Source organism: Pelophylax lessonae (genome assembly GCF_965119305.1).
Source record: "Pelophylax lessonae genome assembly, chromosome: 11".
NCBI classification, from domain to species: domain Eukaryota; kingdom Metazoa; phylum Chordata; class Amphibia; order Anura; family Ranidae; genus Pelophylax; species Pelophylax lessonae.
Window position 1 is genome coordinate 211996300 of NC_138778.1, and position 23410 is coordinate 212019709.

The 23410-nt window shown below is 46.7% G+C and overlaps 1 protein-coding gene across 1 annotated transcript in view; it reads right to left on the bottom strand.

Moving 5' to 3' along the window:
* CCM2L (CCM2 like scaffold protein) overlaps nucleotides 1-23410 on the bottom strand; it is a 57948-nt gene that overhangs the window by 7868 nt on the left and 26670 nt on the right. Inside the window, exons 5-9 of the mRNA XM_082271655.1 lie at nucleotides 18138-18730; nucleotides 10794-10926; nucleotides 8461-8524; nucleotides 5029-5176; nucleotides 4638-4776 (exon numbers count right to left, since the gene is read on the bottom strand). Coding sequence (XP_082127781.1) covers nucleotides 4638-4776; nucleotides 5029-5176; nucleotides 8461-8524; nucleotides 10794-10926; nucleotides 18138-18730 — 1077 coding nt within the window. The remainder of the gene's footprint in view (nucleotides 1-4637; nucleotides 4777-5028; nucleotides 5177-8460; nucleotides 8525-10793; nucleotides 10927-18137; nucleotides 18731-23410) is intronic.

Sequence of the window (23410 nt, forward strand, 5' to 3'; positions counted from 1 at the left end):
TCTGCAAATTTTTCCTTGCCCTGGTAACTCTTTTGGACATCCACAGAACTTTTTCCAGGGGGGGCATCATTTTAAGGTCAGCCATGTTCCACCCCTTTTCAACAATGTCATGAAGGGGAGGGGCTTAGTCATTATCACATAAATCAGGCATTCAAAGGTTTGAGAAACCTGATGCAAATGCAAAAGCAAAGCTGACCCTCTCTGTGTTGGGTTCGTGCAGGCGGCACATGCATGCATGTGAGGTCAGTACGTGCTGTGACGTCACATGCCGTGCCTCTGTGCACGGGGCCACAGATCTCCTTAATTTCCTTTCCCTGGGCTCCCCTCTCCTGGAATGATAGCACTGGGGCTGCGGACAGTGGTCCACGTGGCTGCTGATGTCAGTAACCGCGTAAGCTGCGACTCGCGAATATTTATATTTAAAGGGAAAAAATAAGCCGCTCTTCACCAGTTTTCAGAGCACCACCTCTCTCCTCCTCTCGGCCTCTCCTCCTCCCCTCCTGACTAACGTCAACGGGGAATCCCCAGTCCCGCCCACTGCAGGCAGCTGTCAGACAGGGAGAGGAGAGAGCTGGCGGGTCGCGTGAGCGGCAATCAGCCCTCTGAAAACTGGTAAAGAACGGCTTATTTTTTTTAAAACACATACACAGACACACAGGCACACAGGATTATTAAACAGACCAGACAGGATAGTATAAAGTGGCTTAGCAACCACTTTAAAGGGAGAGTTGAGATTCCGGGGGGGGGGGGGGGGGGCACTTGCCCCCTCATGCGGACGTCCATAGATGACAGGTCCCCTCATTTTATGCAGACAGAGCCTGCTCAGCTCTATGGGCAGCCAGGTGTAAACGGACCGGCTGTCCATTTACAAGCGACTTCCCTCCTATCTGCCTAGATGGAATTGGACAGATCCCCTTCCATTTTTTTTTAATAGACCACATCAGATTGGAGGTAGGCAGGTGTAAACAGACTTTGTTCACCCTTGTTTGTGAACTGTAGCAGCGGACAAAATTTATAAACTACTTGTAGGTAATTTATGTAAATAAAATATTATGTAAACATGGTTTATTTTAAATGGTAAATACTGTTTGTTCTAAATTCTTTATTATGTATTGTTACAGTACATAACGGGATCTGTGGCCCTGATGAAGTGGGTCAGCCCAAGAAACGTGTTGGATATTGAGCTCAAGAGAGCAGCTATCTGGAAAACCAGTTTATCTTATTTTTAAAAGAATACACCTCCTTTCTTAAGGGCTTTTGAAGAGTTTGTATAATACTTTAAATAAAGATATGTGAAAATGATTTTATCACTTTCAGGTGATTATTAAAGCCTGGGAGGTACATGTAAAGCCCCAAACCTACCTTTACTCTACTCGTATAATTCTCCTTATAAGGATGGTGCCCCCTTAAAGGTTAATTATTAAATAACATTCTACCCCCACACACACAATATTGTTTACTTACCCATTTTAGGTGTAAACAGGCACAAGTCTGGTTACACCTGCCAGTCCATAGGGATGCATGGACCATCCAATTGGGTCTGCCTGAATAGCTGACATCCTGATTGGATCACCCGTGCCAATAGGGCCTTAATCACTACGTTTTGCCACTGTCAGAGTGCTGACTTGTTTTAACTAGTGATTGACCTATATTGGATTTTCGTTGCCGATACTGATATTTTGGCCATTGAATATCAGTATCGGCTGATATTTTTGTACATTTAAAAATTTTTATTTTTACACTTGACATTTTTGCACTTAAAAGCATTCAAAACAGCCAAGTTTGGCTGTTTTGAACGCTGTCATTTTTTTTGAATCTGGGGCCAGTACCCGGAAGTGATGTCATCACATCCCTTCCGGGTTTTTTACATGGAGACCCAATCAGAGCCGAATGCGGCTTTGATCGGGTTTTCTCTTCGGCGGCTGTGCAGGTAGGATGCCCGGGTCTCCCGGTGGGATGGCTTCTCAGCCACATCGGTTGTCATTACAAGACAGCTGACCGTCGGCTATGGATGCCGGTACCGGGGTGATGCCTCTAGCTGCAGGATCACTCCGGTACAGCACTTTCCTGAAATATCGGCAATATCGGTAGCCTCAGGGGCCGATTCCCATATATCGGGGAAAGTGCATTTCGGCCCTGGATATATCGGCTTTGCCGATAATCGGTCGATCCCTAGTTTTAACTGGTTCAGGCTCCAAGACCATAATCAGGTTTCTTGTTCATTATAATCCCAGGAACATGCAATCCTCAACTGCGTATTTCTTTTCTCGCAGGCTCATTTTAACCACTTGCTGACCAACCGCTGTAGGTTTTCAGTGGCAGGTCGGCTCTATTACACGAAACAACGTACCTGAAAATGGCTTTGTGTAATAAATTGTAGGGGGCGCGCACGCGCCATCAAAGGCGCGCACACGCACCGATTGGCCAGAGAGGAAGCCAATCAGCGGGTCTGGCGTGAATGTCTGCCAGCCACCCCCGATCGCTCCCCATGGAGACAGAACGGCGGTAATCAAGGCAGACTGCAGTTCTATCAGAGATGAACACAGGGATCCTGTGTTCATTCAGTAAATCGATCCCCCATACAGTTAGAAAGAACTCCCTAGGGATACACTTAACCCTTTGCTCGCCCCTGAGTTAAACCCTTCCCTGCCAGTGTCATTAGTACAGTAAAAGTGCATAGTTTTAGCACTGATTACTGTAGTAATGTCACCGGTCCCCTCAAAAATGTCAGTTAGGTGTCTGATCTGTCCGCCACAATGTTGCAGTCCCGCTAAAAACCGCTGATCACTGCCATTACTATTAAAAAATAAATAAAATAACTGAAAATGACAAATCTATCCCCTGGTTTGTAGATGCGATAATTTTCGCAAACCAATCAATATACGCTTATTGGGTTTTTTTTTAACCAAAAATATGTGGCAGAATACAAATTGGCCTAAATTGATGAAAACTATTTTTTTTATTGGGAATGTTTTATAGCAAAAAGTAAAAAAAAAAAAAAAAAAAAAAATATATATATATATATATATATATATTTATTTATTTCTTTTTTTCAGAATTGTCACTCTTTTTTGTTTATAGCGCAAAAAAATAAAAACTGCAGAGGTGATCAAATACCACCAAAAGAAAACTCTGTTTGTGGGGAAAAAAAGGACATTTTTTTTTTAGGTACAGCGTCGCACGACCGCACAATTTTCAGTTAAAGTAACGCAGTGCCATATCGCAAAAAATGGCCTGGTCATTAACCGCTTGCCGACCGCTGCATGACTATTTACGTCGGCAGTCAGCCCCTCACAGGCAAAGCGACGTAGGTCTACGTCGCTAGCCTGTGAGGCTCTAGGGAGCGAGCGCACGCCGCCGGAGGCGCGCTCCCGCTCCCGTGCGGTCACGGACCCCCCGCGCGGCGCGTGTGCCTGGCGGACCCGATGTCCGCCGGGCACTCGCGATCTTCCGTTACACCGGAAGAAAGGCAGGCGGCTAATGTAAACAAAGCCGCCTGTCATTCTTCCCTGTGTAAGAATGGAGATCATACGGTTCTACTATGTAGGACCGTTGATCTCTGTTCTTACACTAGTAGCCACAGCCAATCACAGTTAGAAACACGCCCCTAGGGACACACTTAACCCCTCCTTCTCCAATAAAATTAACCCCTTCCCTGCCAGTGTCATTTTTACAGTAACAGTGCATATGTATAGCACTGATTACTGCAGTAATGTTACTGGTAACCCCAAAAGTGTCAAAAATGTCAATCAAGGGTTCGATCTATCCGCCGCAAAGTCGCAGTCCCGCAAAAAAAAAAATCGCAGATCGCTGCCATTACTTGTTAAAAAAAAAAACAACAAAAATGACAAAAATCTTTCCCTTAGTTAGTAAACGCAATAACTTTTGTGCAAACCAATCAAAATACGCTTTTTGCGATATTTTTTACCAAACATATGTAGCATAAAACAAATTGGCCTAAAATGTTAAAAAATTTAGATTTTTACATTTTTTTGGGGGGAATTTCATATAAAAAATGTGAAAAATTTTATTTTTGAAAAATTGACGCTCTTTTTTGTTTATAGCGCAAAAAGTAAAAATCGCACAGGTGATCAAATACCACCAAAAGAAAGCTCTGTTTGTGGGAAAAAAAGGATGTCAAATTTGTTTAGGTACAGTGTTGCACGACCGCGCAATTGTCCGTTAAAGTCACACCCTGCCGAATCGCAAAATAGGCCCTGGTCAGGAAGGGGGTAAAATCTTCCGGGGCTTAAGTGGTTAAGGGGGTACAACCTTCTGGTCCTTATGTGGTTAAAGCAGAACTCCAGTGAAAAAAAAAACAAAACATACAAATCAAAATCTTATTGTGTTATCTTAGATCAGGGATCCTCAAACTACGACCCCCCAGCTGTTGCGGAACTACACATCCCATGAGGCTTTGTAAAACTCTGACATTCACATACATGAATGGGATGATGGGGGGAATTGTAGTTCCTGAACAACAGGAGGGCCGTAGTTTGAAGACCCCTGCCTTAGATATTCCAATTTGTCTATAAATCTTGTTGTCTTGTCAGGCAGCAACATTTTAAAACCCTTTGCTGCCAGGTCCCAGAACAGCAAAGGCATCGCTAGTTCGATATTACAGCTGTGATTCATACCAAGCAGAAGAAATTTTCTGTTTTCTCCGTACAGATGCAGCAGCTCCCGGCAGTAGTCCTTCACATCCATCCCAAGGCGATATTCGCGCAGGAGACACGCAAAGCGATAGATCTCCACAGGGGCCAACTTGTTTCTCAACTAGAAAGATAAAAGTTAAGAAATTACTTTACAGCAATGGACAGAACCACTCTTAGCTTGGCTTGGCTGGTATTGTAGCTCTGATGTGACAGTTGGCAAGCTAGATCAGAAGCTGGCAGCATGTCAGGTCGCGATCCACCTGTCAGATAGCTGTGATCGACAGGTGGATCACGATGGACAGATTGCCGACCCCCCAGGCTAGACTCTTCCCCTTCCCCCCTGTACTTAAAATATAAAGGATTGTTTTCTCACAGTGGTCATGTAATCCTGCAGCTGCTCCAGGGGCACTCCGCTCTGATCTCCATCACTGGCGCCTGATGCCAAACTCTGCTCAGACATTGCGAACGAAGGAGACGACTCACCGCTGTAATGTGCTTCAAATGTGTCGTGAGAGCCATTACTGAGAGGAAGGAGAAGAGATTTGTAATTGTCAGAATAAATGAGTTCCTCTTACATAAAGGCTGAGTGTGCTTCTACATTATTAAGTACTAATCACAGCACTAGTGCCAGGCTTTGTAAAAAGAATGGATTACCTTTACCATGCAGACAGATTTGTTCTCACTACCTGAGCAGGCGCAACGTTCACTCCAAATACTTGTATATAGACATAAGGGGAAAGTATCAAAGCTGAGCTAAGGATGGGGGGGGGGGGGGGGGTTGTCTCTGCTCTTTAAACCATTCTTCTACGGATCCCACTTCCCTTATATACATTACACTATTGTATGTCCCCTATGTGGTATTATGTGAGGGATGGCATAGGGCTTTGCTAATGTAGTGTCCGGGACTAGGCAGCTATAATGCTTTATACATCCGTGTTCACCACTAGATGGCACACTTGCAATACGACCTGTATATGGGCAGACAGGTTGATACAGCTCTGGGGTTTTTCTCACTTTTCTTCTGTACTACTGCCTTGGATTTTTACAAATTATGGGGTTATATCTCTGTTGGAGCATATAGATCACCAGGATTGCATCTCCTTAGCCCAGCAGAAGTGGAGAAAAACCCCAGAGCTGTATCAACCTGTCTGCCCATATACAGGTCGTATTGCAAGTGTGCCATCTAGTGGTGAACACGGATGTACACACGTCTTTTTCTTCCTTTTTGTTTTTTCACTCCTTCACTTTTTGTTTATAAATTATGGATTTGTTCCTTGATGACATTTTCTGACACTTATTTGAGTTTGTGATAAAAGAAGCGCACCATTTTATCACCACAAAGTGATTTATTTTTCACACACTATCTTGGAGGAAATATTTATAACCCTTTTGGGAATTGCCCTTTGGTTTTTGTTTTGTGTTTATGTACACTTACCTTAACTTCTTTATTAAAATCATTTGAGCACTTTTTATTATTGATCATTGCACTTTCATTGACTCACAACATCACACCCGCATATACTGAGTATCAGTTGGGTGGCACCGTGAGATATACCTACCTCTTTCACTATTAATTATAGGCACTATATATCACTCTATATGATGACTCTGGGATTTTGAGTCATATTTATAGGTAGCGCCTGTACCAGCCTTTACGCACATTTTATTCACATATACAGTATAGCTGTGCTGGGTGAAGGGGCACATATACAGTATAGCTGTGCTGGGTGAAGGGGCACATATACAGTATAGCTGTGCTGGGTGGAGGGGCACATATACAGTATAGCTGTGCTGGGTGGAGGGGCACATATACAGTATAGCTGTGCTGGGGTAGGTACACATATACAGTATAGCTGTGCTGGGGGAGGTACATATATACCGTATAGCTGTGCTGGGGGAGGTACATATACAGTATAGCTGTGCTGGGGGAGGTACACATATACAGTATAGCTGTGCTGGGGGAGGTACACATATACAGTATAGCTGTGCTGGGTGAAGGGGCACATATACAGTATAGCTGTGCTGGGTCAAGGGGCACATATACAGTATAGCTGTGCTGGGGGAGGTACACATATACAGTATAGCTGTGCTGGGTGAAGGGGCACATATACAGTATAGCTGTGCTGGGTGAAGGGGCACATATACAGTATAGCTGTGCTGGGGGAGGTACACATATACAGTATAGCTGTGCTGGGTAGAGGGGCACATATACAGTATAGCTGTGCTGGGTGGAGGGGCACATATACAGTATAGAGTGCGACTTTAAGTGCAGCTTTGATCCAACTTTACACTCTCTGGATCAAAGTCGCATCAAAGTAGTACAGGCACCTTTTCAAAGTAGTGCAGTCACTGATTTTCAAAGTCGCATAGATGGGAACAGATGCCATTGAAATCAATGGGCTGTGACTTGTCAAGCGACTGTGTCCAAAGTTGCATGACAAGTCACACTATTGGAAACGGAGCCTAAAACTCATTACTCACATGTAATGAGCAATAGAAATGGATCTGTATCCTTCTAAACTTTCAGAAATGTCACTTTTCACCTTATTTCTTTCATACATTGTGCCGGTCTCCTCAATGAGGCTATGAAGACAGGAGGAGATCATTGTGAAGGATAGGAGGGATGGGGGTGGGGCTGGGCAGGTCTAAGCATGCCTGTCTATGAAAGCCTTATCAGGAAGTGAAAGACAGCTTACCAAATTCAGATAACAGGAAATAGCGTTGTTGGTGAAGAACAGGAGGAAGCGGATTGTCCAGCTTAGATAAGACTTTCTAAGCTACACAAGCAGCTAGCCAGAAAATGAATAATGTCAAAAGATAAAGATATTAAACATACTATTAATATTAATAAATGTCATTTTTGACTGGAGTTTCCCTTTAAGTAGTGTTATCTTTTAAATAGACTAATTTATAAATAAATAAACAAGGGCTTTTGCTTATATTATTATTATTAAAGTGCCTAAAATATGGGTTGCTCTCACTCCCAGTCACACTCAGGTTTCCATTACAAGTTGCACTTGGTCCAGCTCCCTCCCAGATCTTCCTATATACCAACGTAACATTAAGGCTCCATTCACACTTGTGCGATTTGTCATGCGGCTTTGGTCATCAAAGTCACATGACAAATCTCACCCTATTCTTTTCAATGGCACCTGTTCAAGTCGCAGCAACTTTGAAAAGGTGCTTGCAGTATTTTAGTACGACTTTTGATGTGACTTTAATCCACAGAACGTAAAGCCGGATCAAAATTGCACCAAAACCCGCATCAAAGTCGCACTGGAAATCGTGCGACTTTGGAGACGTGCTAATGTGAATGGAGCCTGAAGGATAAAAAAAAATTCTTAACACAAATTTCTAGATCATCTGGCAGATGGGGAGTTGCCCATCTCACAATAACAACCACTCATCCCAATGGCTTCTTCAGCCTAACAGAGAGGTAATTATTACCCGGCATGAAACACGAATGATTGACCCAGTCATCATAGTTCAACTATTAGAGGGGCCTTGAATTATGGTGGCTGCAAACCCTCACCGTTCTACTGTCTACAGCTGACTACCAACAGCATTCCACCTTAAGCACAGTTCCCCCATACCAGAAATAGTAAGTCAGTACTTCAAGAGCCTGCACTGGCATATACAGATGATAGGACAGAAAATTAACAATGCTTACAAATGCAATATTATCACCCTTGTAAGAAAGCTGGGGAAGCTCTTCTTCCCTGGCCTCCATACCCAGCTCCCTAACAGTGACAAGTATATCAAAAATAGAGACGATTCTGTATGTCATAACCGGAAGTGATCTTACAAAGAGCTGCAGCAGCTGTAGTCTGCATCATAGGAGAACGTCCCATCTGTGTGTGAGCTGTCACCTGAAATAAAGTAGAGTGTGAAAGCAAATGAATATAAAAACATAGGTGTAAAGCCTAGAATATATCCTGAATACTCTATATCACATGTGTCAAACACAAGGCCCATGGGCTGAATCCAGCCCACCAGGCCATTTCCTGTGGTCCTTTGCACCTCTGCTGCAACTGCGGTACGCTCCTCGTCTCTGCTTCTACCTTGTCTCAGCAGTCGGTAGTAGAGAGGAGGACAGAACTTCTCAGCCAGATCCTGAGCTTCTCCGTGCAGATGCTTCGCTCCATCTCTTCCCCTCCCTGTTTCAGCAGTCGGTAGTAGAGAGGAGGACAGAACTCCTCAGCCAGATCCTGAGCTTCTCCGTGCAGATGCTTCGCTCCATCTCTTCCCCTCCCTGTTTCAGCAGTCGGTAGTAGAGAGGAGGACAGAACTCCTCAGCCAGATCCTGAGCTTCTCCGTGCTGATGCTTCGCTCCATTTCTTCCCCTCCCTGTCTCAGCAGTCGGTAGTAGAGAGGAGGACAGAACTCCTCAGTCAGATCCTGCACTTCCGCTTTGCTCCGTCTCTTCCCCTCCCTGTCTCAGCAGTCGGTAGTGGAGAGGAGGACAGAACTCCTCAGCCAGATCCTGCGCTTTTCCGTGCAGATGCTGCGCTCCATCTCTTCCCCTCTGTCTCAGCAGTTGGCAGCAGAATGGAGGGCACAACTCCTGCTCTCTGTGCAGCAGCAGCACCACCTTGTCTCCACCTCCCCTCGTCTCAGTGTTTAGCGAGCTCCAGGATCTGACGTCAGGTCCTCCTCCAGACCCTGCACTTTTTGCTTCCCAGCCCCGCCCCCAGCTTCTCAACGGCAGCACAAGGCAAGGGAGTGTGCACTGTAATATAAGAGAGAGTGGAGGTCTCTTGACTTACTTCTAATGGTGGGGGGGGGTGCTCTGGACATCAGCCTATAATATAAGAATAATACAATTCTATTCCAGTTGAAAAGAAGGGTCGCACACCGCTGGTGTCATCCACAAGAAACTTTATTGGACACTGTTCAGACAGAACACCATGGCAGACCCACGTTCAGTCTCCGTTAAGTTTCTTGTGGATGATACCAGCGGTGTGCGACCCTTCTTTTCAGATTTGCATCATCTGCTACAGGAGTGTGAGTGGGCTCCGTGCCTGTCTGCACCCCCCCCCCCCCCTCACACATTAAAGTCTGAAGTTATTACTAAAACGAATATTAATTTAATGCAGAGGCAATCATTTTATATGACAAAGAGTAGATACATATTCTGTATATAGTCCATAGATATAACCGACCCTTTAAGCACTTCTGGACCGGAAAAGATTTCCCCCCCTTAATGACCAGGCCATTTTTTGCAATTCTGCACTGCGTTACTTTAACTGACAATTGCACGGTCGTGCGACGCTGTACCTAAATAAAAATGATGTCCTTTTTTCCCACAAATAGAGCTTTCTTTTGTTGGTTATTTGATCACCTGGGCGATTTTTATTTTTTGCGTTATAAACAAATAAAGAGCAACGATTCTGAAAAAAAAAAAAAAACGTATATATATATATATACACACATATATATATATATATATATATATATTTCACATTCTGCTATATAACACCTATTTTGGGGGGGACCAGTGACATTACTACAGTTATCAGTGATAAAAATATGCACTGTTACTGTAATAATGACATTGGCAGGGAAGGGGTTAACACCAGGGGCGATCAAAGGGTTAAATGTGAGCCTAGGGGATGCTTTCTAAATGTGGGCGTGCTGCATGAACACAGAGACCTGTGTTCCAAAATAAGAGGATCACAGGATCCCTGTGTCCATTACTGACAGAACAGCGGTCTGCCGTGTTTACAACAGCAGACCACTGTTCTGTCTCCACAGGGAGCGATCATAGCCACCAGTCCCAGTGATTGGCTCCCCCTGTGGCCAATGGGTGCACGCGCCCCCGCTAGCAGTCCCGCACTTCGAGTCCGCCGGGCACACGCGCGGGGGGGGAGGTCTGTGACCGCGCGGGAGCGCGCCTCCGGCAGCGCGCGCTTGCTCCCTAGAGCTTCACAGGCTAGCGACGTAGCCCTAAGTCGCTTTGCCTGTGAGGGGCTGACTGCCGACGTAAATAGTCGTGCGGCGGTTAATAATAATTTTTGCACTTGTGCACTAATATTGGGGTAGAGGATATTGTGTGGTTTACATTTTTTACATACGGTATACAGCAAATCATAAAAACAGCCCCCCCCCACCCCCACACTTTTACACACACAATCTTACAGCGTGACAGCCAAGGTCTTTCTGGCGGTGATGTATAGTGGTATCCAGCTCGGTCTACACATTCTATGCTCTGGTCTCCGTAGATGATTTGGAAAACTTGGCAGATGAGAGCGCAGGATTCTTCCGCAGCGTCCTGAGAAGATATAGAAAATGCATTTTTACCTTTATAAACACTGACAGGTTCATTCAATATGTGATTCTGTGTGCAGAGGCCTGCAGGGCACTCACTTTATGTTGACAAGTCGTTGGCTGGCTGTTTTTCACCACTCTTTGACACACTGAAAAATGTCTTTGCTCGGTTCACAAAAGTCCGGTCGCGGCTTCAGTGCAATTTTTAAAAGGAGTCCGGTGCGGTTTTGTTCACTGGTTTAGGCAAAAATTTTTACTTTAAATCACACCTGAACCAGACTAAAAAAACACACAGGACTCCTTTTAAAAATGGACTGTGGCCGCCCCCGGCATGTGAACCGGCTACATAGAAATCCAGTGCGGTTCACATGTAATGCGAATCAGATGCGGTTCAAAACACATCTAATTCACATGACATGTGAATACGCGTTATCGTATGTATTCCTCTTCCTAAAACCTTCAACTCTTTCAGATCAGTCATCAGGGGCCCACAGATTGTAGATGACTGTCCTGCAACCTACCTAACTTAAAGTGGTTGTTCATGGAATCTGGGGAAAGCACATAAATCTGTAGCATTTACTTGCCTCTCTCCAAAGTTTGAAGTGTGGTTCCTCTGTTATCAGCAGGAGTCACTTCTGAGAAGTTTTCCGACACATGAGATCAATTTGTGTCCGGAGGGAGGGGGGGAGAGCTCAGAACTGAGCTGGTATATTCACAACACAGTTCTTCTGCTGTGTGGAGGGGGTGGTGCCTTTCCTCCAATCAGCTCTCACACACTGTTACTGCAGCCTCTCCACCCTCTCTGCTGTGTGGAGGGGGGTGTGTGCCTTTCCTCCAATCAGCTCTCACACACTGTTGCTGCAGCCTCTCCACCCTCTCTGCTGTGTGGAGGGGGGTGTGTGCCTTTCCTCCAATCAGCTCTCACACAGTGTTACTGCAGCCTCTCCACCCTCTCTGCTGTGTGGAGGGGGGTGTGTGCCTTTCCTCCAATCAGCTCTCACACAGTGTTACTGCAGCCTCTCCACCCTCTCTGCTGTGTGGAGGGGGTGTGTGCCTTTCCTCCAATCAGCTCTCACACAGTGTTACTGCAGCCTCTCCACCCTCTCTGCTGTGTGGAGGGGGGTGTGTGCCTTTCCTCCAATCAGCTCTCACACAGTGTTACTGCAGCCTCTCCACCCTCTCTGCTGTGTGGAGGGGGGTGTGTGCCTTTCCTCCAATCAGCTCTCACACAGTGTTACTGCAGCCACTCCACCCTCTCTGCTGTGTGGAGGGGGGGTGTGTGCCTTTCCTCCAATCAGCTCTCACACACTGTTGCTGCAGCCTCTCCACCCTCTCTGCTGTGTGGAGAGGGGTGTGTGCCTTTCCTCCAATCAGCTCTCACAGTGTTACTGCAGCCTCTCCACCCCCTCCTCTCTGCTCCTGACAGATTAAAGAGGAAGTAAACTTCCTTCTCTTGCTTTTACCTATGGGTAACCCTATAAGGCTTACCTATAGGTATTGTAAATATCTCCTAAACGGGCACCGTTTAGGAGATATTTACATTGCATGCAGCCAGTGACATCACTGGCGCATGCGCTCTGAAGGCCGCCCGTGCCGTTCCATAAGAGCCCTATGCCATGAACGGCGGCTGCCGCACGCATGCTCGGGAGTGATGTCACCGCTGCTCTGGACAGCCACAAAGCCGGAGTCTGGAAGCAAGACTGGTGAAGATGGAGGTGCCTGCATCGCTGACATGTTGGCGTGGGAAGGCGTCGTATTCAGGTAAGTTTAACATAGTGTGCTAGTATGCGATGTCTACTAGCACATTATGGTTTTCCCCCACAGTTCCCCCCACCTAAAAAAAAAAAAAAAAAACTGCTTTAGCATTTTTCTGTCCTTCTCAAGGTGTGTAGGGAAGAGAAGACTGCAGATGAACAAGTAAAACTTATGTAGAAGTCTCTGCCTAAGAGAAACACCCCCATAACAGGATATTACCTCCCCCTAAACCAGGATATTACCACCCCCCATACCAGGATATTTTCATCCCCCATTCCAGGATATTACCACCCCCTACACTAGGATATTACCACCGTCCATAACAGGATAATACTCCCTCCATGCTTTACTGTAGGAATGGTGTAATTTGAATGGTGAGCTGTTTTGGATTTCCTCCAGACATATAATTTGCTGTTGAGGCCAAATCATTCCATTTTAGTCTCATCTGACCACCTTAAACACACCTTGAAGATTCTGAGGCCACATGGAAAAAGGTGATATGGTCAGATGAGACTAAAATGGAATGATTTGGCCTCAACACCAAATGATATGCCTGGCGGAAATCCAAAACAGCTCACCATCCAAATAACACCATTCCTACAGTAAAGCATGGGGGTGGCAATATTTTGTTATGGGGGGTGGTAATACCCTGTTATGGAGGTGTTTCTCTGCAGAAGACTCTGTCAGGATAGAAGCAAAATGGATGGGGCAAAATACCATCAAATTATTGAGGAAAATCTGCTGCCCTCTGCCAGAAGGTTGTCGATGGGAAGAAGGTTGACCTTCCAACATGACAATGACCCAAAGCACACAGCAACAATGAACACACAGTGGTTGAAGGAGAAAAAGGTGAATGTCCTTGCATGGCCTAGTCAGAGCCCAGACTTAAACCCCATTGAACATCTGTGGAATGACTTGAAGACTGCAGTCCACAGTCACCAAAAAATTTAACTGAACTTGAGCAGTTCTGCAAAGAAGAGCGAGCAAATATTGCAAAGTCTAGATGTACAAAGTTAGTAGAGACAAATCCCAACAGACTAAAGGCTGGAATTAAAGCAAAAGGTTTAATAAATAATCTGCGAGCTACTATGTATAACAAAGAAAATAATGCTGCTTGCACTAATCACTCCCCTTATGGTAAGTGTAAATACAGCACAATATATATATTATAAAGCAAAAGGTGGCTCAAACATATACTGACATAAGGGGGGTGATCCTTTTTCCAACTCAGTGATTTGGTTTTTGAATTTGTTTTTATTTTTCCTGACATGTTGGTGTTCTATCTTTTACTGGAATGTTACAAGTTGCACTAGTAAATACAGCTGGATAAAACAAAAACAGTGTCTGTCTTCATTTCAGGCTGCAAAGCAACAAAATTTAATTATTTCAAGGGGGTGATTATTTTCTATACCCGCTGTATATGTGTTTTTTTTTTGTTTTTACATCCGTGTGAATGAAGCCATATAATAGAGGTGAAGAGATAATTTCATTGTGGATAGAATCTAAAGATCGACCGATTATCGGCAACACCGATATATCGAGGGCCGATATGCACTTTCCCTGATAAATTGGAATCGGCCCCGGAGGTTACCGATATTGCCAAAATTTCGGGAAAGTGCTGTACCGGAGTGATGCCTGCAGCTAGAGGCATCACCCTGGTACCGGCGTCCATAGCCGATGGTCGGCTGACTTGTAATGACAACCGATGCGGCTGAGAAGTCACTCGGCTGTCATTACAAGGAGCGTCCCCCCCCCCTCCCGCGGCTCGCCCGGGTCTCCCGTCCCACCGGGAGACCCGGGCATCCTACTTCCATCTCCGCCGCGCCGAAGAGAAGACCCGGGTCTCCATGTGCGAAACCCGGAAGTGATTTCATGACTTCACTTCTGGGTACTCAGCGCTGAATGAAAAAAACTGACAGCATTCAAAACAGCCAAACTTGGCGTTTTGAATGCTTTTCCGTGCCGAGGAGGATTTGGGGTCTTTTAGACCCCCAGATCCCGCCACAAGGAGTACCTAAAAAAAAAAAAAAAAAAAAAAATTTAATGTCCGAAAATATCGGCCGATACCCATATCCGATGACCAAAATATCTGTATCGGCATTAAAAAAAACTATATCGGTCGATCACTAATAGAGACTGCCTGTATTCTGCCAGAAATTACGCAGGCAAGGGACTACTAAAGCTCTACTAGGAATTATTGATGTAAGTAATAAAAAAGGGAGTTCTACTTTCAAGTAGTTCAAGGTCGTTTGCACGCTGCCCTCCAAATTCATCTCAATACCTTTTGAGACTCTAGAGCACAGGTGTCAAACACAAGGCCCGCGGGCCGAATGCGGCCCCACAGGCCATTTTATGTGGCCCTCGCACCTCTCCTGCAGCTGTGGCATCCCCCTTGTCTCTGTAGTTTGGCAGCAAAGAGGACAGGACTCCTTTGCCAGATCCTGCACTCCTCTGTGCAGCTGCAGAAAGGCTCATCTTTGCCCACCCGCGCCCCCTCAGCAGTCTACAGCAAAGAGGAGGGCAGAACTCCTCCTTCAGATCCTGCACCTCTCTGTGCAGCCACAACCACCCCTTGCCTTTTGCCTCCCCTGGTCTCAGCATTCAGCAGACTCTGGAAGCTGACGCCAGCTCTCCTCTGTCCTCGGTCTCCTCCAGACCCTGCACTTCTTCCCAGATCCACCTGCATCTTCTTCCTGGCAGCAGCACAAGGTAAGGGGGTGCATTGTGATGTAAGGCAGGGTGGGTGACTCTTGACTGCTGATGGTGGGGGGTTCTTGACATCCCATGTAAGGGTGTAAGGGGGCGTGGGGTGTTCTGGACATCTAATCCTACAGACATAACCGGCCCTTTGAGGGCAACCATAATGCTAATGCGGCCCGCTTTGAAATTTAGTTTGACACCCCTGCTCTAGAGCATACACCCTTAAAAAGTCCAGGAAGAGAGAAAGAAATAAAAAGAGTGAGAGAGACAGACACAGAGAAAAAGACTCTTTCTCATCCCAAAAGTTGAGATTCTGTACTTAAAAAAAAAAAAGATTTCAGGGAGTGAGAGAGGAAGAGAGAAAGAAGATGGGATTTTTTATATAGTACTATAGGATAAAATGCTGCCTTAATGGAATTTTAGGTAAAAGTGCCTCTGTCACTTCCTCTTCCACCGCTGATCTCTGCTATGTCAAGCACTACCCTGTTTAAAAACTATTTAGTATCCAGGAGTGTTGGATGCCCGATTCCCCCCCTCTGCGCTCTATGATTCCTCCCACTGATCTCTATGTCTCTAGGGTTCCTCCTGAGGTTGCTAGGGGTTCCTTGAGCAATGGGCAATTTCTGCCTCTCAGATGAGTTCCCAATGACACCATTGTTCCTTTTAGCCATCTGTAAGGGGGTAATTCTTCCCAATGATGACAAGAGTAAGGAGCATTCTTCCCACTGACGGTCACACTAATGTGTCATGAGTTGTAGATTTTTCATTTTTAGCAGGGGTTCCCCCGGGACCAGAAATTAACTTCAAGGGTTCCTCTGTATTGAAAAGGTTGAGAAAGGGCACTCTAGTGGGTCCTGTAGTGATGTCGGGACAAACAGGACTCACAGAGCACAGAGGGGGAACCAGGAATCCAACATATCTGGAAGTATCTGATGGAGAAGGGCCTATGTATACCACGTGTGGTCTAATGCACAAGGATGGCATTTCTACATCTCCATAAATACCAAGAAACAACCAAAAAATGTATGCCCAAGGGACTTTGCTAAGAAATGCCAAAACAATCATAAAAAAAAATATTTAAAAAAATCAAGTTAAAACATATACACTATATAGTATTGTGACACCTGTCTTTACATGCACATGAAATTTTAATGGCATCCCAGTCTTAGTCTGTAGGGTTCAATATTGAGTTGGCCCACCCTTTGCAGCTATAACAGCTTCAACTCTTCTGGGAAGGCTGTCCACAAGGTTTAGGAGTGTGTCTATGGGAATGTTTGACCATTCTTGCATTTAGTGGAGGGGGGATTATGGTGCGGGGTTATTTTTCAGGGGTTGGGCTTGGCTCCTTAGTTCCAGTAAAGGGAACCCTTAAGGTGTCAGCATATCAAGACATTTTGGACAATTTCATGCTCCCAACTTTGTGGGAACAGATTGGGGATGGCCCCTTCACTGGTGCGCAGCCATGTTGGAACAGGAAGGGACCATTCCCAAACTGTTCCCGGAAAAGTTGGGAGCATGAAAATGTCCAATATGTCTTGGTATGCTGACACCTTAAGGGTTTCCTTTACTGGAACTACGGGGCCAAGCCCAACCCCTGAAAAATAACCCCACACCATAATCCCCCCCCCCCCCACCAAATGTTTTGGACCAGTGCACAAAGCAAGGTCCATAAAGACATGGATGAGCAAGTTTGGGGTGGAGGAACTTGACTGGCCTGCACAGAGTCCTGACCTCAACTCCACAGAACATCTTTTGTGATGAATTAGTGCGGAGACTGTGAGCCAGGCCTTCTCGTCCAACATCTGTGTCTGACCTCACAAATGCGCTTCTGGAAGAATGGTCAAACATTCCCATAGACACACTCCTAAACCTTGTGGACAGCCTTCTCAGAAGAGTTGAAGCTGTTATAGCTGCAAAGGATGGGCCAACTCAATATTGAACCCTACAGACTAAAACTGGGATGCCATTAAAGTTAATGTGCGTCCCAATACTTTTGACAATATAGTGTATGTGAATTATAGATTATGGTTATAATATATTGACCCACTTGGAAGAATCGAAGGTATATGTCCTTTTGTTGTACTTATTTGTTTTTTGCTTTTTTTGTTTTTCGCAGTCTGAATTTTTACATTATCTTTCCTGAAGAAGTGAACTTAGTTTGGCAAAAAGCGTTGAAAATGTTTGCTACAAATACACCAATGATATAGCCCAGCCAAATTACAGCTTGTGACTATCTGACAGGTTACTGTGAATATTTTATTATAGCTACCTGTCAATTCACATCCTGTACAGGTCTTTACCTTGATTCTTTATAATTTTCTTGTAATAAAAAATGTACATTTTATGATTGATTGTTTTGACGTTTCTTAGCAAAGTCCCTTGGGCATCAATTGTTTGGTTGTTTCTCATGGAGAAAGAACCACAGCACGCAGGGGGGAGCTAGATTTGGGCAATCCTGGAAGTGTATCCGATGCAGCAACCAACGTATAGCTCGAAGATAGTAGATAGATAGATACAACTTTATTGTCATTGCATAGTACAGGTACACAGCAACGAGATGCAGTTTGGCATCTACCAGAAGTAGTAGAAACCATTGGTGGGAGAAGCGGAAAGCGAAAAGGGTAGGTACAAACCCTTTTCTTTGCAGGGAAACATTTTTTTTTTAATAGTGACAGCAGCTTCTTGGATTGGCCACAGATCGAAAAAGACTGTACTAGGTGTAACAAGTAAAATTTTCGAATGTAACAGGCCACCACTCACTCTGTTCTCCACTGCCAGGATGATTAGGTTGCAGTAGGCATCTGGACAAGGCTCCTTGGGATCTAAAGGGTTCTGCCCTGTGTTCCTCCTCTCCCAGCTGCCACCGCAGGTCTGGCGCCTCTCCCAGCTGCCACCGCAGGGTTGCCGCCTCTCCCAGCTGCCACCGCAAGGCTGTCGCTTTTCCCAGCTGCCTCCGCACGGCTGCCTCCTTTCCCAGCTGCCTCCACAGGGTTGCCTCCTTTCCCAGCTGCCACCGCAAGGCTGTTGTCTTTTCTCCCAGCTTCCCCCACATGGCTGTCTCCTCTCCCAGCTGCCGCTGAAGGTCATTCTCCTCTCCCAGTTGGGGCAGGCCTTCCCTCCCTGTCTCTTCTCCCAGCTTCCACTCTCTTGTTTTCCTCCTCGCCTCTCCAAACTACCTCCCCCTTTGGGTCGCCCATCTGAAGTCCTATGAGCCATTTTCCAGTCCAAGCTGCATATAGTGTGACGCCGCTCCATGGCGCCTCCCACAGGCTTGGAGCCAGCTCTGTCAGCCTTGCCAGCTGGTGGCTTTCTCTCCAGACTACCTGCTGCCGGCACCGGGTCCAATCCGAGACCTGAAAAAAAAGAATAGGCAAATCGATAAGACATCTACTACAAAAAAAAACTGGCACTGAAGCCCCATCGTTTTAATACTTCATTAAGAAAGCTTCAGGTTCATCCTTTATCCAATGAAGGCACAAATATATAATTTCAAAAGAAATCAGTCCAATCAAAAAGCCAGCAGGCACTGAGAAGCCAGGAAATGGGTGAGTTGGTGGTTGGTGATATAAAGAATGAAAGATTTTACTAGGTCTTTGGCCTTTGTAATATTTAGTTATCACCGGTTTGACAGACCTGACCATGTCTGCTTTTATGAAATTCTGCTTCCGAGCATCACCCACCCATCCCAAACTTTGCATGAAGTCCTCACTGTCCCTGTATTTTTTTAAAATTTTATTTAAAGTGTTCGATAACCTTTATAGAAAAAATGAAAAGGTCAACGAACAATATACATCCCCCTCCCCCACAGCCCCCGCTGTACTAATCTCGTGGGTGATGATTTGTCAGTGCCTATACAGCCAGTCCAGGGATTTAAAATCCAGGCTCCTCTCCCTCTTCCCTGTGCAGAACTTCCAGAATGGACCAGAGCGATGATGATTGGTCAGAGAATCACTCATACCAGAAGAGCTGCACCGAGAAGAGCCATGGTTTTTAACTCATACATTCAAGTATCATACGAGAAACATTTTCCTGCTTGTCCCATCGGATATCATTGGATAAACTGTCATGATCATATGAGTTTTGTTTAATCAGTACAGTTGTTGTTCGAAAATAAAATACAAATACTCTACATTACATAATTTCTGAATTTTTATTCTGTTGTACGAGAATTTTCGTAACTTTAGCAATCTCTTATTTTTGATTTGAGACTAGAATGCAAAAAAAAAAAATGGACGATCATTCTTCCGAATTCAGATAATATCAAATTCAAATTTTTCATGTTTGTCCCTTTTGGATAATATCGGATGAACTGTCATGATCGTCTCTCGAAAGCTGTGTACTAACGATCAGATTTTCGTACGATCGACTCGAAAGCGATATTTTTCGTACGATTTTCTGATCCCGTGTACGGGCCACTGGCTGGAATTCTACTTTAACAAGAAAAATAGTATTTAGATCCACTTTGTTGTTTTCAGAATCTCCTGCCTTGTTTTTCCTGCCTATCTCAGAAGCTTCTATGTTTGCTATACAATGCTTGTCAAATACAAAGCAGGCAAAACGCAATGTGCCAAAATGTAAGAATATCCACCCGAAACAAATCCACCGGGGAAAAGCGAACTCTATCCCAGACACCGGTGGGTGCAAGCGCTGAAGTTGTTACATCCCTCATTAAAAAGCAAACAGCCTCAGCTTTAGTTTACATGACAGCGGCTGGGTCAGCCCGGGTAAATCGGAGATTCAGAGCGAGAGTAATAACAAGACAGGTTAACGGAATAAAACATTCAGGATAAAAAAAAAAAAAAGTTCTGAAGGAACTAGTCTGAGAAAAGATTGAAGGACACAGGAGAATAACGCAGCGAGACGCCATCAGGACACGGAGGACATCTAAGGATCCGTGCAGGCAGCCGTTAATGAAGGACATTTTTGACGGCTGAATAAAGTCGGTTTTGTTCATGTGGGTAACACAGAGAAGACCAGGAGAGGATAAATTGAGCAACTTCTGCATTCTCCTTCCCCTCACTGCAGGAGGACAGCTCAGGCCGGTGACAACAATGAGTTGGCTGAAATGCCAAGCTCAGCCTGTCCATTGGGCTTGGGGCAGAGCTTTTCTCTTTTATGGACAACTGTGACCTTAAGTGTGTGCCTGGGCACACCCTAATTACCACGTGCGGTGCAGATTTCCCCTCCTGGCCAGGCTTCCCCACGTGTTGTGCCTCCCCCCTGCTGTTCTGCTGGCTGCCCCCCTCTCCTCTCCCCCCGCAGTGCTGCTGGCTGTCCTCCTCTCCTCTCCCCCCGCAGTGCTGCTGGATTTCTTCCTCTCCTCTCCCCCCGCTGCGCTGCTGGCTTTCTTCCTCTCCTCTCGCAGTGCTGCTGGCTTTCTTCCTCTCCTCTCCCCCCGCCACGCTGCTGGCTTTCTTCCTCTCCTCTCCCCCCGCCGCGCTGCTGGCTTTCTTCCTCTCCTCTCCCCCCGCAGTGCTGCTGGCTTTCTTCCTCTCCTCCCCCCCCCCCCGCAGTGCTGCTGGCTTTCTTATTCTCCTCTCCCCCCGCAGTGCTGCTGGATTTCTTCCTCTCCTCTCCCCCCGCAGTGCTGCTGGGTTTCTTCCTCTCCTCTCCCCTCCCCCCGCAGTGCTGCTGGCTTTCTTCCTCTCCTCTCCCCCCACAGTGCTGCTGGCTTTCCTCCTCTCCCCCCGCAGTGCTGCTGGCTTTCTTCTTCTCCTCTCCCCCCGCAGTGCTGCTGGCTTTCCTCCTCTCCCCCCGCAGTGCTGCTGGCTTTCCTCCTCTCCTCTCCCCCCGCAGTGCTGCTGGCTTTCTTCCTCTCCTCTCCCCCCGCAGTGCTGCTGGCTTTCCTCCTCTCCTCTCCCCCCGCAGTGCTGCTGGCTTTCCTCCTCTCCTTTACCCCCACAGTGCTGCTGGCTTTATTCCTCTCCTCTCCCCCCCGCAATGCTGCTGGCTTTCCTCCTCTCCTCTCTCCCCACAGTGCTGCTGGCTTTCCTCCTCTCCTCTACCCCCGCAGTGCTGCTGGCTTTCCTCCTCTCCTCTCCTCCTGCAATGCTGCTGGCTTTCCTCCTCTCCTTTACCCCCACAGTGCTGCTGGCTTTATTCCTCTCCTCTCCCCCCTGCAGTGCTGCTGGCTTTCCTCCTCTCCTCTCTCCCCACAGTGCTGCTGGCTTTCCTCCTCTCCTCTCTCCCTGCAGTGCTGCTGGCTTTCCTCCTCTCCTCTCCCACCGCAGTGCTGCTGGCTTTCTTCCTCTCCTCTCCCCCCGCAGTGCTGCTGCCTTTCCTCCTCTCCTCTCCCCCTGCAGTGCTGCTGGCTTTCCTCCTCTCCTCCCGCATTGCTGCTGGCTTTCCTCCTCTCCTCTCCCCCCGCAGTGCTGCTGGCTTTCCTCCTCTCCTCTCCTCCCGCAATGCTCCTCTCCTTTACCCCCACAGTGCTGCTGGCTTTATTCCTCTCCTCTCCCCCCGCAGTGCTTCTGGCTTTCCTCCTCTCCTCTCTCCCCACAGTGCTGCTGGCTTTCCTCCTCTCCTCTCTCCCCACAGCGCTGCTGGCTTTCCTCCTCTCCTCTCTCCCCACAGCGCTGCTGGCTTTCCTCCTCTCCTCTCTCCCCACAGCGCTGCTGGCTTTCCTCCTCTCCTCTCTCCCCACATCGCTGCTGGCTTTCCTCCTCTCCTCTCTCCCCGCAGTGCTGCTGCCTTTCTTCCTCTCCTCTCCTCCCCCCCCCCCCCAGTGCTACTGGCTTTCTTCCTCTCCTCTCCGTCCTGGCTGCTGCGGGGGATGTTTCAGGATGGAAAGCAGGAAAGGGGCTAGTAAATATGTAGATTATAGGCCCCTTCCTTTTCTTTGTTCATTCATAACTGAAGCATAGTAAACTGTTTTTACCATGAACAGGAAGCCCCCGGCACACCCTAATCCCCACGTGCGGTGCTGATTTCCCCTCCTGGGCAGGCTTCCTCACGTGTTGCACCCCCCCCCCCCCCCCCCACTGTGCTGCTGACTTTCCTCCTCTCCCCCTGGCTGCTGCAGGGGATGTTTCAGTGCCGGTTCACATATATGTGATGCGGGAACCCTGCAAATCCACTACGGGTTCACACATTGCATTCAAATCGCAGGCAGTTCACACTGCCACATGCGAATCGCTGGGGGTGTCAATACAAAGTTAATGACACCCCCAGATCAGTTTGCATAACGCAGTGCGAACTGTCAATTCGGACATGAATCGGATCGCATAGGTGTGAAGACCCATGCGATCCAATTTTGGTGCGCATCCAAAAAAGGGTCCTGTGCAAGTTGTGTCCGAATCCGATGCAAATTCAGCCATACAATCACATGCGGTGTCTGACATCGCTATAGTGTGAACCGGGACTCAGGATGGAGAGCAGGAAAGGGGCTAGTAAATAACGGAATTTTTGTAAAATCTTACCGTAAAATTCCTTTCTCTGAGTCCTCCGACAGTCGCCGCCCCCTCACAAGTCTTCACCAATGGGTATTGACCTTTGCTCCGCAGGAGTAGCTAGGCACAAGATTTGTTAATAACAAAAGCTTTTAGCATAGACACACCCCTAGGGGTTGTCCCATTAGTCAATACCTCCCTGCACCAGCATTCCCAACTCAGTTTGGTAGCATAGCAGTAAGAGTACACAAAAAAACCCAAAAAGAGGGTTTTTTCTTACATCCTCCGACAGTCGCCGCCCCCTCACAAGTCTTCACCAATAGGATGTCCCAAAGCAGTGTAAACATGAGGGGTGGGAGACGTAGCCGCAGAAAAAGCAACGCAGTACCCACATCAGAGAAAGGAACCTTACGCACAGTAAGAGAACCAGCTGGGCAACAGGAAATGTGCTCAACAGAAGCAACAACCCAGTAACACAGGAAACCCAGGGGTGAAAACACCCCAACAGCCAAAGACCCATAAACAAGGGTTCCTATGGCACTGCCGCACTGAGAACTCGCGGCCAAAGGAGGCATCGGCTGATGCCCAAGCATACACCTTATAAAAAGTGGAGAAAGTGTGCACGGACGACCAAGGCGCGGCCGC